This window comes from Salmo salar, unplaced genomic scaffold (assembly GCF_905237065.1).
Source record: "Salmo salar unplaced genomic scaffold, Ssal_v3.1, whole genome shotgun sequence".
In the NCBI taxonomy this organism is placed as follows: Eukaryota; Metazoa; Chordata; class Actinopteri; order Salmoniformes; family Salmonidae; genus Salmo; species Salmo salar.
In genome coordinates, this window is record NW_025548249.1 from 438,427 (window position 1) to 455,000 (window position 16,574).

Below are 16,574 nucleotides of genomic sequence, written 5' to 3' on the forward strand. Positions count from 1 at the left end.
GTCTGTCCCAGCTGGTTACTAACTGCTAACCCGTCTAGGGTCTGTCCCAGCTGGTTACTAACTGCTAACCCGTCTAGGGTCTGTCCCAGCTGGTTACTAACTGCTAACCCGTCTAGGGTCTGTCCCAGCTGGTTACTAACTGCTAACCCGTCTAGGGTCTGTCCCAGCTGGTTACTAACTGCTAACCCGTCTAGGGTCTGTCCCAGCTGGTTACTAACTGCTAACCCGTCTAGGGTCTGTCCCAGCTGGTTACTAACTGCTAACCCGTCTAGGGTCTGTCCCAGCTGGTTACTAACTGCTAACCCGTCTAGGGTCTGTCCCAGCTGGTTACTAACTGCTAACCCGTCTAGGGTCTGTCCCAGCTGGTTACTAACTGCTAACCCGTCTAGGGTCTGTCCCAGCTGGTTACTAACTGCTAACCCGTCTCAGGGTCTGTCCCAGCTGGTTACTAACTGCTAACCCGTCTAGGGTCTGTCCCAGCTGGTTACTAACTGCTAACCCGTCTAGGGTCTGTCCCAGCTGGTTACTAACTGCTAACCCGTCTAGGGTCTGTCCCAGCTGGTTACTAACCGCTAACCCGTCTAGGGTCTGTCCCAGCTGGTTACTAACTGCTAACCCGTCTAGGGTCTGTCCCAGCTGGTTACTAACTGCTAACCCGTCTAGGGTCTGTCCCAGCTGGTTACTAACTGCTAACCCGTCTAGGGTCTGTCCCAGCTGGTTACTAACTGCTAACCCGTCTAGGGTCTGTCCCAGCTGGTTACTAACTGCTAACCCGTCTAGGGTCTGTCCCAGCTGGTTACTAACTGCTAACCCGTCTAGGGTCTGTCCCAGCTGGTTACTAACTGCTAACCCGTCTAGGGTCTGTCCCAGCTGGTTACTAACTGCTAACCCGTCTAGGGTCTGTCCCAGCTGGTTACTAACTGCTAACCCGTCTAGGGTCTGTCCCAGCTGGTTACTAACTGCTAACCCGTCTAGGGTCTGTCCCAGCTGGTTACTAACTGCTAACCCGTCTAGGGTCTGTCCCAGCTGGTTACTAACTGCTAACCCGTCTAGGGTCTGTCCCAGCTGGTTACTAACTGCTAACCCGTCTAGGGTCTGTCCCAGCTGGTTACTAACTGCTAACCCGTCTAGGGTCTGTCCCAGCTGGTTACTAACTGCTAACCCGTCTAGGGTCTGTCCCAGCTGGTTACTAACTGCTAACCCGTCTAGGGTCTGTCCCAGCTGGTTACTAACTCGCTAACCCGTCTAGGGTCTGTCCCAGCTGGTTACTAACTGCTAACCCGTCTAGGGTCTGTCCCAGCTGGTTACTAACCGCTAACCCGTCTAGGGTCTGTCCCAGCTGGTTACTAACTGCTAACCCGTCTAGGGTCTGTCCCAGCTGGTTACTAACTGCTAACCCGTCTAGGGTCTGTCCCAGCTGGTTACTAACTGCTAACCCGTCTAGGGTCTGTCCCAGCTGGTTACTAACTGCTAACCCGTCTAGGGTCTGTCCCAGCTGGTTACTAACTGCTAACCCGTCTAGGGTCTGTCCCAGCTGGTTACTAACTGCTAACCCGTCTAGGGTCTGTCCCAGCTGGTTACTAACTGCTAACCCGTCTAGGGTCTGTCCCAGCTGGTTACTAACTGCTAACCCGTCTAGGGTCTGTCCCAGCTGGTTACTAACTGCTAACCCGTCTAGGGTCTGTCCCAGCTGGTTACTAACCGCTAACCCGTCTAGGGTCTGTCCCAGCTGGTTACTAACTGCTAACCCGTCTAGGGTCTGTCCCAGCTGGTTACTAACTGCTAACCCGTCTAGGGTCTGTCCCAGCTGGTTACTAACTGCTAACCCGTCTAGGGTCTGTCCCAGCTGGTTACTAACTGCTAACCCGTCTAGGGTCTGTCCCAGCTGGTTACTAACTGCTAACCCGTCTAGGGTCTGTCCCAGCTGGTTACTAACTCGCTAACCCGTCTAGGGTCTGTCCCAGCTGGTTACTAACTGCTAACCCGTCTAGGGTCTGTCCCAGCTGGTTACTAACTGCTAACCCGTCTAGGGTCTGTCCCAGCTGGTTACTAACTGCTAACCCGTCTAGGGTCTGTCCCAGCTGGTTACTAACTGCTAACCCGTCTAGGGTCTGTCCCAGCTGGTTACTAACTGCTAACCCGTCTAGGGTCTGTCCCAGCTGGTTACTAACTGCTAACCCGTCTAGGGTCTGTCCCAGCTGGTTACTAACCGCTAACCCGTCTAGGGTCTGTCCCAGCTGGTTACTAACCGCTAACCCGTCTAGGGTCTGTCCCAGCTGGTTACTAACTGCTAACCCGTCTAGGGTCTGTCCCAGCTGGTTACTAACCGCTAACCCGTCTAGGGTCTGTCCCAGCTGGTTACTAACTGCTAACCCGTCTAGGGTCTGTCCCAGCTGGTTACTAACTGCTAACCCGTCTAGGGTCTGTCCCAGCTGGTTACTAACTGCTAACCCGTCTAGGGTCTGTCCCAGCTGGTTACTAACTCGCTAACCCGTCTAGGGTCTGTCCCAGCTGGTTACTAACTGCTAACCCGTCTAGGGTCTGTCCCAGCTGGTTACTAACTGCTAACCCGTCTAGGGTCTGTCCCAGCTGGTTACTAACTGCTAACCCGTCTAGGGTCTGTCCCAGCTGGTTACTAACTGCTAACCCGTCTAGGGTCTGTCCCAGCTGGTTACTAACTGCTAACCCGTCTAGGGTCTGTCCCAGCTGGTTACTAACTGCTAACCCGTCTAGGGTCTGTCCCAGCTGGTTACTAACTGCTAACCCGTCTAGGGTCTGTCCCAGCTGGTTACTAACTGCTAACCCGTCTAGGGTCTGTCCCAGCTGGTTACTAACTGCTAACCCGTCTAGGGTCTGTCCCAGCTGGTTACTAACTGCTAACCCGTCTAGGGTCTGTCCCAGCTGGTTACTAACTGCTAACCCGTCTAGGGTCTGTCCCAGCTGGTTACTAACTGCTAACCCGTCTAGGGTCTGTCCCAGCTGGTTACTAACTGCTAACCCGTCTAGGGTCTGTCCCAGCTGGTTACTAACTGCTAACCCGTCTAGGGTCTGTCCCAGCTGGTTACTAACTGCTAACCCGTCTAGGGTCTGTCCCAGCTGGTTACTAACTGCTAACCCGTCTAGGGTCTGTCCCAGCTGGTTACTAACTGCTAACCCGTCTAGGGTCTGTCCCAGCTGGTTACTAACTGCTAACCCGTCTAGGGTCTGTCCCAGCTGGTTACTAACTGCTAACCCGTCTAGGGTCTGTCCCAGCTGGTTACTAACTGCTAACCCGTCTAGGGTCTGTCCCAGCTGGTTACTAACTGCTAACCCGTCTAGGGTCTGTCCCAGCTGGTTACTAACTGCTAACCCGTCTAGGGTCTGTCCCAGCTGGTTACTAACCGCTAACCCGTCTAGGGTCTGTCCCAGCTGGTTACTAACTGCTAACCCGTCTAGGGTCTGTCCCAGCTGGTTACTAACTGCTAACCCGTCTAGGGTCTGTCCCAGCTGGTTACTAACTGCTAACCCGTCTAGGGTCTGTCCCAGCTGGTTACTAACCGCTAACCCGTCTAGGGTCTGTCCCAGCTGGTTACTAACTGCTAACCCGTCTAGGGTCTGTCCCAGCTGGTTACTAACTGCTAACCCGTCTAGGGTCTGTCCCAGCTGGTTACTAACTGCTAACCCGTCTAGGGTCTGTCCCAGCTGGTTACTAACTGCTAACCCGTCTAGGGTCTGTCCCAGCTGGTTACTAACTGCTAACCCGTCTAGGGTCTGTCCCAGCTGGTTACTAACTGCTAACCCGTCTAGGGTCTGTCCCAGCTGGTTACTAACTGCTAACCCGTCTAGGGTCTGTCCCAGCTGGTTACTAACTGCTAACCCGTCTAGGGTCTGTCCCAGCTGGTTACTAACTGCTAACCCGTCTAGGGTCTGTCCCAGCTGGTTACTAACCGCTAACCCGTCTAGGGTCTGTCCCAGCTGGTTACTAACTGCTAACCCGTCTAGGGTCTGTCCCAGCTGGTTACTAACCGCTAACCCGTCTAGGGTCTGTCCCAGCTGGTTACTAACTGCTAACCCGTCTAGGGTCTGTCCCAGCTGGTTACTAACTGCTAACCCGTCTAGGGTCTGTCCCAGCTGGTTACTAACTGCTAACCCGTCTAGGGTCTGTCCCAGCTGGTTACTAACTGCTAACCCGTCTAGGGTCTGTCCCAGCTGGTTACTAACTGCTAACCCGTCTAGGGTCTGTCCCAGCTGGTTACTAACTGCTAACCCGTCTAGGGTCTGTCCCAGCTGGTTACTAACTGCTAACCCGTCTAGGGTCTGTCCCAGCTGGTTACTAACTGCTAACCCGTCTAGGGTCTGTCCCAGCTGGTTACTAACCGCTAACCCGTCTAGGGTCTGTCCCAGCTGGTTACTAACTGCTAACCCGTCTAGGGTCTGTCCCAGCTGGTTACTAACTGCTAACCCGTCTAGGGTCTGTCCCAGCTGGTTACTAACCGCTAACCCGTCTAGGGTCTGTCCCAGCTGGTTACTAACTGCTAACCCGTCTAGGGTCTGTCCCAGCTGGTTACTAACCGCTAACCCGTCTAGGGTCTGTCCCAGCTGGTTACTAACTGCTAACCCGTCTAGGGTCTGTCCCAGCTGGTTACTAACTGCTAACCCGTCTAGGGTCTGTCCCAGCTGGTTACTAACTGCTAACCCGTCTAGGGTCTGTCCCAGCTGGTTACTAACTGCTAACCCGTCTAGGGTCTGTCCCAGCTGGTTACTAACTGCTAACCCGTCTAGGGTCTGTCCCAGCTGGTTACTAACTGCTAACCCGTCTAGGGTCTGTCCCAGCTGGTTACTAACTGCTAACCCGTCTAGGGTCTGTCCCAGCTGGTTACTAACTGCTAACCCGTCTAGGGTCTGTCCCAGCTGGTTACTAACTGCTAACCCGTCTAGGGTCTGTCCCAGCTGGTTACTAACTGCTAACCCGTCTAGGGTCTGTCCCAGCTGGTTACTAACTGCTAACCCGTCTAGGGTCTGTCCCAGCTGGTTACTAACCGCTAACCCGTCTAGGGTCTGTCCCAGCTGGTTACTAACTGCTAACCCGTCTAGGGTCTGTCCCAGCTGGTTACTAACCGCTAACCCGTCTAGGGTCTGTCCCAGCTGGTTACTAACTGCTAACCCGTCTAGGGTCTGTCCCAGCTGGTTACTAACTGCTAACCCGTCTAGGGTCTGTCCCAGCTGGTTACTAACTGCTAACCCGTCTAGGGTCTGTCCCAGCTGGTTACTAACTGCTAACCCGTCTAGGGTCTGTCCCAGCTGGTTACTAACTGCTAACCCGTCTAGGGTCTGTCCCAGCTGGTTACTAACTGCTAACCCGTCTAGGGTCTGTCCCAGCTGGTTACTAACTGCTAACCCGTCTAGGGTCTGTCCCAGCTGGTTACTAACTGCTAACCCGTCTAGGGTCTGTCCCAGCTGGTTACTAACCGCTAACCCGTCTAGGGTCTGTCCCAGCTGGTTACTAACTGCTAACCCGTCTAGGGTCTGTCCCAGCTGGTTACTAACTGCTAACCCGTCTAGGGTCTGTCCCAGCTGGTTACTAACTGCTAACCCGTCTAGGGTCTGTCCCAGCTGGTTACTAACTGCTAACCCGTCTAGGGTCTGTCCCAGCTGGTTACTAACTGCTAACCCGTCTAGGGTCTGTCCCAGCTGGTTACTAACTGCTAACCCGTCTAGGGTCTGTCCCAGCTGGTTACTAACCGCTAACCCGTCTAGGGTCTGTCCCAGCTGGTTACTAACTGCTAACCCGTCTAGGGTCTGTCCCAGCTGGTTACTAACTGCTAACCCGTCTAGGGTCTGTCCCAGCTGGTTACTAACTGCTAACCCGTCTAGGGTCTGTCCCAGCTGGTTACTAACTGCTAACCCGTCTAGGGTCTGTCCCAGCTGGTTACTAACTGCTAACCCGTCTAGGGTCTGTCCCAGCTGGTTACTAACTGCTAACCCGTCTAGGGTCTGTCCCAGCTGGTTACTAACCGCTAACCCGTCTAGGGTCTGTCCCAGCTGGTTACTAACTGCTAACCCGTCTAGGGTCTGTCCCAGCTGGTTACTAACTGCTAACCCGTCTAGGGTCTGTCCCAGCTGGTTACTAACCGCTAACCCGTCTAGGGTCTGTCCCAGCTGGTTACTAACTGCTAACCCGTCTAGGGTCTGTCCCAGCTGGTTACTAACTGCTAACCCGTCTAGGGTCTGTCCCAGCTGGTTACTAACTGCTAACCCGTCTAGGGTCTGTCCCAGCTGGTTACTAACTGCTAACCCGTCTAGGGTCTGTCCCAGCTGGTTACTAACTGCTAACCCGTCTAGGGTCTGTCCCAGCTGGTTACTAACCGCTAACCCGTCTAGGGTCTGTCCCAGCTGGTTACTAACTGCTAACCCGTCTAGGGTCTGTCCCAGCTGGTTACTAACTGCTAACCCGTCTAGGGTCTGTCCCAGCTGGTTACTAACTGCTAACCCGTCTAGGGTCTGTCCCAGCTGGTTACTAACTGCTAACCCGTCTAGGGTCTGTCCCAGCTGGTTACTAACTGCTAACCCGTCTAGGGTCTGTCCCAGCTGGTTACTAACCGCTAACCCGTCTAGGGTCTGTCCCAGCTGGTTACTAACTGCTAACCCGTCTAGGGTCTGTCCCAGCTGGTTACTAACTGCTAACCCGTCTAGGGTCTGTCCCAGCTGGTTACTAACCGCTAACCCGTCTAGGGTCTGTCCCAGCTGGTTACTAACTGCTAACCCGTCTAGGGTCTGTCCCAGCTGGTTACTAACTGCTAACCCGTCTAGGGTCTGTCCCAGCTGGTTACTAACTGCTAACCCGTCTAGGGTCTGTCCCAGCTGGTTACTAACTGCTAACCCGTCTAGGGTCTGTCCCAGCTGGTTACTAACTGCTAACCCGTCTAGGGTCTGTCCCAGCTGGTTACTAACTGCTAACCCGTCTAGGGTCTGTCCCAGCTGGTTACTAACTGCTAACCCGTCTAGGGTCTGTCCCAGCTGGTTACTAACTGCTAACCCGTCTAGGGTCTGTCCCAGCTGGTTACTAACCGCTAACCCGTCTAGGGTCTGTCCCAGCTGGTTACTAACTGCTAACCCGTCTAGGGTCTGTCCCAGCTGGTTACTAACCGCTAACCCGTCTAGGGTCTGTCCCAGCTGGTTACTAACCGCTAACCCGTCTAGGGTCTGTCCCAGCTGGTTACTAACCGCTAACCCGTCTAGGGTCTGTCCCAGCTGGTTACTAACCGCTAACCCGTCTAGGGTCTGTCCCAGCTGGTTACTAACTGCTAACCCGTCTAGGGTCTGTCCCAGCTGGTTACTAACTGCTAACCCGTCTAGGGTCTGTCCCAGCTGGTTACTAACCGCTAACCCGTCTAGGGTCTGTCCCAGCTGGTTACTAACTGCTAACCCGTCTAGGGTCTGTCCCAGCTGGTTACTAACTGCTAACCCGTCTAGGGTCTGTCCCAGCTGGTTACTAACTGCTAACCCGTCTAGGGTCTGTCCCAGCTGGTTACTAACTGCTAACCCGTCTAGGGTCTGTCCCAGCTGGTTACTAACTGCTAACCCGTCTAGGGTCTGTCCCAGCTGGTTACTAACTGCTAACCCGTCTAGGGTCTGTCCCAGCTGGTTACTAACTGCTAACCCGTCTAGGGTCTGTCCCAGCTGGTTACTAACTGCTAACCCGTCTAGGGTCTGTCCCAGCTGGTTACTAACTGCTAACCCGTCTAGGGTCTGTCCCAGCTGGTTACTAACTGCTAACCCGTCTAGGGTCTGTCCCAGCTGGTTACTAACTGCTAACCCGTCTAGGGTCTGTCCCAGCTGGTTACTAACTGCTAACCCGTCTAGGGTCTGTCCCAGCTGGTTACTAACTGCTAACCCGTCTAGGGTCTGTCCCAGCTGGTTACTAACTGCTAACCCGTCTAGGGTCTGTCCCAGCTGGTTACTAACCGCTAACCCGTCTAGGGTCTGTCCCAGCTGGTTACTAACCGCTAACCCGTCTAGGGTCTGTCCCAGCTGGTTACTAACTGCTAACCCGTCTAGGGTCTGTCCCAGCTGGTTACTAACTGCTAACCCGTCTAGGGTCTGTCCCAGCTGGTTACTAACTGCTAACCCGTCTAGGGTCTGTCCCAGCTGGTTACTAACTGCTAACCCGTCTAGGGTCTGTCCCAGCTGGTTACTAACTGCTAACCCGTCTAGGGTCTGTCCCAGCTGGTTACTAACTGCTAACCCGTCTAGGGTCTGTCCCAGCTGGTTACTAACTGCTAACCCGTCTAGGGTCTGTCCCAGCTGGTTACTAACTGCTAACCCGTCTAGGGTCTGTCCCAGCTGGTTACTAACTGCTAACCCGTCTAGGTTCTGTCCCAGCTGGTTAGTTAGTGGGTTCTGTCTAGGTTCTGTCCCAGCTGGTTAGTTAGTGGGTTCTGTCTAGGTTCTGTCCCAGCTGGTTAGTTAGTGGGTTCTGTCTAGGTTCTGTCCCAGCTGGTTAGTTAGTGGGTTCTGTCTAGGTTCTGTCCCAGCTGGTTAGTTAGTGGGTTCTGTCTAGGTTCTGTCCCAGCTGGTTAGTTAGTGGGTTCTGTCTAGGTTCTGTCCCAGCTGGGTTAGTTAGTGGGTTCTGTCTAGGTTCTGTCCCAGCTGGTTAGTTAGTGGGTTCTGTCTAGGTTCTGTCCCAGCTGGTTAGTTAGTGGGTTCTGTCTAGGTTCTGTCCCAGCTGGTTAGTTAGTGGGTTCTGTCTAGGTTCTGTCCCAGCTGGTTAGTTAGTGGGTTCTGTCTAGGTTCTGTCCCAGCTGGTTAGTTAGTGGGTTCTGTCTAGGTTCTGTCCCAGCTGGTTAGTTAGTGGGTTCTGTCTAGGTTCTGTCCCAGCTGGTTAGTTAGTGGGTTCTGTCTAGGTTCTGTCCCAGCTGGTTAGTTAGTGGGTTCTGTCTAGGTTCTGTCCCAGCTGGGTTAGTTAGTGGGTTCTGTCTAGGTTCTGTCCCAGCTGGGTTAGTTAGTGGGTTCTGTCTAGGTTCTGTCCCAGCTGGTTAGTTAGTGGGTTCTGTCTAGGTTCTGTCCCAGCTGGTTAGTTAGTGGGTTCTGTCTCCTCAGGAAACTGCTGGAGAAAGAGTTGGAGTCCGTCGGCATCAGACTGAACCGCTCCAAACCGAACATCTACTTCAAGGTCAGTTTCTCCATCACATCCCTCCCGTACCATCGGTCCCTCCCGTTCCCTGCTAGAGCTGCTCCCCGGTACCTCCCTTTCCCTGCTAGAGCTGCTCCCCGGTCCCTCCCGTACCCTGCTAGAGCTGCACCCCGGTCCCTCCCGTTCCCTGCTAGAGCTGCTCCCCGGTCCCTCCCGTTCCCTGCTAGAGCTGCTCCCCGGTCCCTCCCTTTCCCTGCCCTGCTAGAGCTGCTCCCCGGTCCCTCCCGTTCCCTGCTAGAGCTGCTCCCCGGTCCCTCTCGTTCCCTGCTAGAGCTGCTCCCCGGTCCCTCCCGTTCCCTGCCCTGCTAGAGCTGCTCCCGGTCCCTCCCGTTCCCTGCTAGAGCTGCTCCCCGGTCCCTCCCGGTCCCTGCTAGAGCTGCTCCCCGGTCCCTCCCGTTCCCTGCTAGAGCTGCTCCCCGGTCCCTCCCGTTCCCTGCTAGAGCTGCTCCCCGGTCCCTCCCGTTCCCTGCTAGAGCTGCTCCCCGGTCCCTCCTGTTCCCTGCTAGAGCTGCTCCCCGGTCCCTCCCGTTCCCTGCTAGAGCTGCTCCCCGGTCCCTCCCCTGCCCTGCTAGAGCTGCTCCCCGGTCCCTCCCGTTCCCTGCTAGAGCTGCTCCCCGGTCCCTCCCGTTCCCTGCTAGAGCTGCTCCCCGGTCCCTCCCGTTCCCTGCTAGAGCTGCTCCCCGGTCCCTCCCGTTCCCTGCTAGAGCTGCTCCCCGGTCCCTCCCGTTCCCTGCCCTGCTAGAGCTGCTCCCCGGTCCCTCCCGTTCCCTGCTAGAGCTGCTCCCCGGTCCCTCCCGTTCCCTGCTAGAGCTGCTCCCCGGTCCCTCCCGTTCCCTGCTAGAGCTGCTCCCCGGTCCCTCCCGTTCCCTGCTAGAGCTGCTCCCCTGATGCTGGTTATGTAGTGTGTGTATGATGCTGGTATGTAGTGTGTGCATGATGCTGGTTATGTAGTGTGTGTATGATGCTGGTATGTAGTGTGTGTATGATGCTGGTATGTAGTGTATGATGCTGGTATGTAGTGTGTGCATGATGCTGGTATGTAGTGTGTGTATGATGCTGGTATGTAGTGTGTGTATGATGCTGGTATGTAGTGTGTGTATGATGCTGGTTATGTAGTGTGTGTCTGATGCTGGTTATGTAGTGTGTGTCTGATGCTGGTTATGTAGTGTGTTTATGATGCTGGTTATGTAGTGTGTGTGTGATGCTGGTTATGTAGTGTGTGTGTGATGCTGGTTATGTAGTGTGTGTATGATGCTGGTTATGTAGTGTGTGTATGATGCTGGTTATGTAGTGTGTGTATGATGCTGGAATGTAGTGTGTGTGTGATGCTGGTATGTATGTGTGTGTGTGATGCTGGTTATGTAGTGTGTGTATGATGCTGGTTATGTAGTGTGTATGATGCTGGTATGTAGTGTGTGTGATGCTGGTATGTAGTGTGTGTGATGCTGGTATGTAGTGTGTGTGATGCTGGTATGTAGTGTTGTGATGCTGGTATGTAGTGTTGTGATGCTGGTATGTAGTGTGTTTATGTAGTGTTGTGATGCTGGTATGTAGTGTGTTTATGTAGTGTTGTGATGCTGGTATGTAGTGTGTGTGTGATGCTGGTATGTAGTGTGTTTTTGATGCTGGTATGTAGTGTTGTGATGCTGGTTATGTAGTGTGTGTATGATGCTGGTATGTAGTGTGTGTGTGATGCTGGTATGTAGTGTGTGTGTGATGCTGGTTATGTAGTGTGTGTGTGTATGATGCTGGTTATGTAGTGTGTGTATGATGCTGGTTATGTAGTGTGTGTGTGATGCTGGTTTGTAGTGTGTGTATGATGCTGGTTATGTAGTGTGTGTATGATGCTGGTTATGTAGTGTGTGTATGATGCTGGTATGTAGTGTTGCGATGCTGGTTATGTAGTGTGTGTATGATGCTGGTATGTAGTGTTGTGATGCTGGTATGTAGTGTTGTGATGCTGGTATGTAGTGTGTGTGTGATGCTGGTTTGTAGTGTGTGTATGATGCTGGTTATGTAGTGTGTGTGTGATGCTGGTATGTAGTGTTGTGATGCTGGTATGTAGTGTTGTGATGCTGGTATGGAGTGTTGTGATGCTGGTATGTAGTGTAGTGATGCTGGTATGTAGTGTGTGTGTGATGCTGGTTTGTAGTGTGTGTATGATGCTGGTTATGTAGTGTGTGTGTGATGCTGGTATGTAGTGTTGTGATGCTGGTATGTAGTGTTGTGATGCTGGTATGGAGTGTTGTGATGCTGGTATGTAGTGTAGTGATGCTGGTATGTAGTGTGTGTGTGATGCTGGTTTGTAGTGTTGTGATGCTGGTTATGTAGTGTGTGTGTGTGATGCTGGTATGTAGTGTTGTGATGCTGGTTTGTAGTGTTGTGATGCTGGTTATGTAGTGTTGTGATGCTGGTTATGTAGTGTGTGTGTGATGCTGGTATGTAGTGTTGTGATGCTGGTTATGTAGTGTGTGTGTGATGCTGGTATGTAGTGTTGTGATGCTGGTTATGTAGTGTGTGTGTGTGATGCTTGTATGTAGTGTTGTGATGCTGGTTATGTAGTGTGTGTGTGATGCTGGTTATGTAGTGTTGTGATGGTGGTTATGTAGTGTGTGTGTGATGCTGGTTATGTAGTGTGTGTGTGATGCTGGTTATGTAGTGTGTGTGTGATGCTGGTATGTAGTGTTGTGATGCTGGTTATGTAGTGTGTGTGTGATGCTGGTATGTAGTGTTGTGATGCTGGGTATGTAGTGTGTGTGTGTGATGCTGGTATGTCGTGTTGTGATGCTGTGTGTTTGTGTTCAGCCCAAGAAAGGAGGAGGTCTGTCCTATAACTCCATGGTTCCTCTGACGATGTGTTCTGAGAAGCTGGTCCAACTCATCCTCCACGAGTACAGTATCCTTCAGCCGCTACAGACACGCTAACTACAGACACGCTAACTACAGACACGCTAACTACAGACACGCTAACTACAGACACATCCTCCACGAGTACAGTATCCTTCAGCCGCTACAGACACGCTAACTACAGACACGCTAACTACAGACACATCCTCCACGAGTACAGTATCCTTCAGCCGCTACAGACACGCTAACTACAGACACGCTAACTACAGACACATCCTCCACGAATACAGTATCCTTCAGCCGCTACAGACACGCTAACTACAGACACGCTAACTACAGACACATCCTCCACGAGTACAGTATCCTTCAGCCGCTACAGACACGCTAACTACAGACACACTAACTACAGATACACCGCTAACTACAGACACATCCTCCACGAATACAGTATCCTTCAGCCGCTACAGACACGCTAACTACAGACACGCTAACTACAGACACATCCTCCACGAGTACAGTATCCTTCAGCCGCTACAGACACGCTAACTACAGACACGCTAACTACAGACACGCTAACTACAGACACATCCTCCACGAATACAGTATCCTTCAGCCGCTACAGACACGCTAACTACAGACACGCTAACTACAGACACGCTAACTACAGACACATCCTCCACGAATACAGTATCCTTCAACCGCTACAGACACGCTAACTACAGACACACTAACTACAGACACACCGCTAACTACAGACACATCCTCCACGAATACAGTATCCTTCAGCCGCTACAGACACGCTAACTACAGACACGCTAACTACAGACACGCTAACTACAGACACACTACTAACTACAGACACACTACTAACTACAGACACACTACTAACTACAGACACACTACTAACTACAGACACACTACTAACTACAGACACACTACTAACTACAGACACACTACTAACTAGACACACCACTAACTACAGACACCACTAACTACAGACACCACTAACTACAGACACCACTAACTACAGACACACTACTGACTACAGACACACTACTGACTACAGACACACTACTGACTACAGACTCACTATTGACTACAGACTCACTACTAACTACAGACACACTACTGACTACAGACACACTACTAACTACAGACTCACTACTGACTACAGACACACTACAGACACACTGCTAACTACAGACACGCCGCTAACTACAGACACGCCGCTAACTACAGACACGCCGCTAACTACAGACACACCGCTAACTACAGACACACCGCTAACTACAGACACACTACAGACACACTACAGACACACTGCTAACTACAGACACACTGCTAACTACAGACACTGCTAACTACAGACACTGCTAACTACAGACACACTGCTAACTACAGACACACTACAGACACACTGCTAACTACAGACACACTGCTAACTACAGACACACTGCTAACTACAGAAACGCTGCTAACTACAGACACACTGCTAACTACAGACACACTACAGACACACTGCTAACTACAGACACGCCGCTAACTACAGACACGCTGCTAACTACAGACACACTACAGACACACTACTAACTACAGACACGCTGCTAACTACAGACACACTACAGACACACTGCTAACTACAGACACGCTACAGACACACTACTAACTACAGACACACGACAGACACACCGATAACTACAGACACACCACTAACTATAGACACACTGCTAACTACAGACACACTGCTAACTACAGACACACTGCTAACTACAGACACACTGCAGACACACTGCTAACTACAGACACACTGCTAACTACAGACACACCGCTAACTACAGACACACTACTAACTACAGACACACTACTAACTACAGACACACTACTAACTACAGACACACCACTAACTACAGACACAATACAGTATCCAGTAGGTTGAACCTTAACGATCCTCCTCAGAACAGTAGGTAGAACCTTAACGATCCACCTCAGAACAGTAGGTAGAACCTTAACGATCCTCCTCAGAACAGTAGGTAGAACCTTAACGATCCTCCTCAGAACAGTAGGTAGAACCTTAACGGTCCTCCTCAGAACAGTAGGTAGAACCTTAACGATCCACCTCAGAACAGTAGGTAGAACCTTAACGATCCTCCTCAGAACAGTAGGTAGAACCTTAACGGTCCTCCTCAGAACAGTAGGTAGAACCTTAACGATGCACCTCAGAACAGTAGGTAGAACCTTAACGATGCACCTCAGAACAGTAGGTAGAACCTTAACGATCCACCTCAGAACAGTAGGTAGAACCTTAACGGTCCTCCTCAGAAATCTTCAATGCGGAGGTTCTGTTCCGAGAAGACAGCACTCCTGATGACTTCATCGACGTCATTGTTGGGAACCGAGTTTACATGCCCTGTTTATACGTACGTACCTGATCTATGATCTAGCTCTATGTTTATACGTACCTGATCTATGATCTAGCTCTATGTTTATACGTACCTGATCTATGATCTAGCTCTATGTTTATACATACCGGATCTATGATCTAGCTCTATGTTTATACGTACGTACCTGATCTATGTTCTAGCTCTATGTTTATACGTACCTGATCTATGATCTAGCTCTATGTTTATACGTACCTGATCTATGATCTAGCTCTATGTTTATACGTATCTGATCTATGTTCTAGCTCTATGTTTATACGTACGTACCTGATCTATGTTCTAGCTCTATGTTTATACGTACCGGATCTATGTTCTAGCTCTATGTTTATACGTACGTACCTGATCTATGATCTAGCTCTATGTTTGTACGTACGTACCTGATCTATGTTCTAGCTCTATGTTTATACGTACCTGATCTATGATCTAGCTCTATGTTTATACGTACCGGATCTATGTTCTAGCTCTATGTTTGTACGTACGTATCTGATCTATGTTCTAGCTCTATGTTTATACGTACGTACCTGATCTATGTTCTAGCTCTATGTTTATACGTACCTGATCTATGATCTAGCTCTATGTTTATACGTACCTGATCTATGATCTAGCTCTATGTTTATACGTATCTGATCTATGTTCTAGCTCTATGTTTATACGTACGTACCTGATCTATGTTCTAGCTCTATGTTTATACGTACCTGATCTATGTTCTAGCTCTATGTTTATACGTACCTGATCTATGATCTAGCTCTATGTTTATACGTGGTGTGTGTGTGTGTGTGTGTGTGTGTGTGTGTGTGTGTGTGTGTGTGTGTGTGTGTGTGTGTGTGTGTGTGTGTGTGTGTGTGTGTAGGTCTACAACAAGGTGGATCAGATCTCCATAGAGGAGGTGGATCGACTGGCTCACGAACCCCACAGCGTCGTCATCAGGTCAGAAACTACCCTGTCTGTCTGTCTGTCTGTCTGTCTGTCTGTCTGTCTGTCTGTCTGTCTGTCTGTCTGTCTGTCTGTCTGTCTGTCTGTCTGTCTGTCTGTTCTCTCTCTCTGTCTGTCTGTCTGTCTGTCTCTCTCTGTCTGTCTGTCTGTCTGTCTGTCTGTCTGTCTGTCTGTCTGTCTGTCTGTCTGTCTGTCTGTCTGTCAAGCAGAGAACTCAGTGACTGTGTGTGTGTGTGTGTGTGTGTGTGTGTGTGTGTGTGTGTGTGTGTGTGTGTGTGTGTGTGTGTGTGTGTGTGTGTGTGTGTGTGTGTGTGTGTGTGTGTGTGTGTGTGTGTTTAGCTGTGGGATGAAGCTGAACCTGGACTACCTGCTGGAGAGGCTGTGGGAATACCTGGCGCTCATCTGTCTTTACACAAAGAAGAGAGGAGGTATATATACACACACACACACACACACTATACACACACACACACTACACACACACACACACACACACACTACACACACACACTACACACACACACACACACACACACACACACTACACACACTACACACACAGACACACACACACACACTACACACACACACCACACACACACACACACACACACTACACACACACTACACACACACACCACACACACTACACACACACACTACACACACACACACTACACACACAGACACACACACACACACTACACACACACACACACACACACACACACACACACACACACACACACACTACACACACTACACACACAGACACACACACACACACTACACACACACACCACTCACACACACACACACACACACACACACACACTACACACTCACACACACACACACTACACACACACTACACACACACACACACACACACACACCACACACACACACACCACACACACACACACACACACACACACACACACACACACTACACACACACACACACTACACACACACACTACACACACACACACTTCACACACACACACACACACACACACACACACACACACACACACACACACACACACACTACACACACACACACACACACACATACTACACACACACACACACACACACCACACACACACACACACACACACTACACACACACACACACCCGTATGCTGAGAATGCGTCATGTGATTGTGTTGTTTCCG

The 16,574-nt window shown here is 51.1% G+C and overlaps 1 protein-coding gene across 3 annotated transcripts in view; it reads left to right on the top strand.

Moving 5' to 3' along the window:
- Positions 1 to 16,574, top strand: part of LOC123732804 (developmentally-regulated GTP-binding protein 2) — a 59,350-nt gene that overhangs the window by 39,084 nt on the left and 3,692 nt on the right. For all 3 annotated transcript variants that reach the window (XM_045712084.1, XM_045712083.1, XM_045712085.1), the window contains exons 7-11: positions 9,079 to 9,151; positions 11,978 to 12,068; positions 14,339 to 14,436; positions 15,308 to 15,384; positions 15,730 to 15,818. In XM_045712084.1, coding sequence (XP_045568040.1) covers positions 9,079 to 9,151; positions 11,978 to 12,068; positions 14,339 to 14,436; positions 15,308 to 15,384; positions 15,730 to 15,818 — 428 coding nt within the window. The remainder of the gene's footprint in view (positions 1 to 9,078; positions 9,152 to 11,977; positions 12,069 to 14,338; positions 14,437 to 15,307; positions 15,385 to 15,729; positions 15,819 to 16,574) is intronic.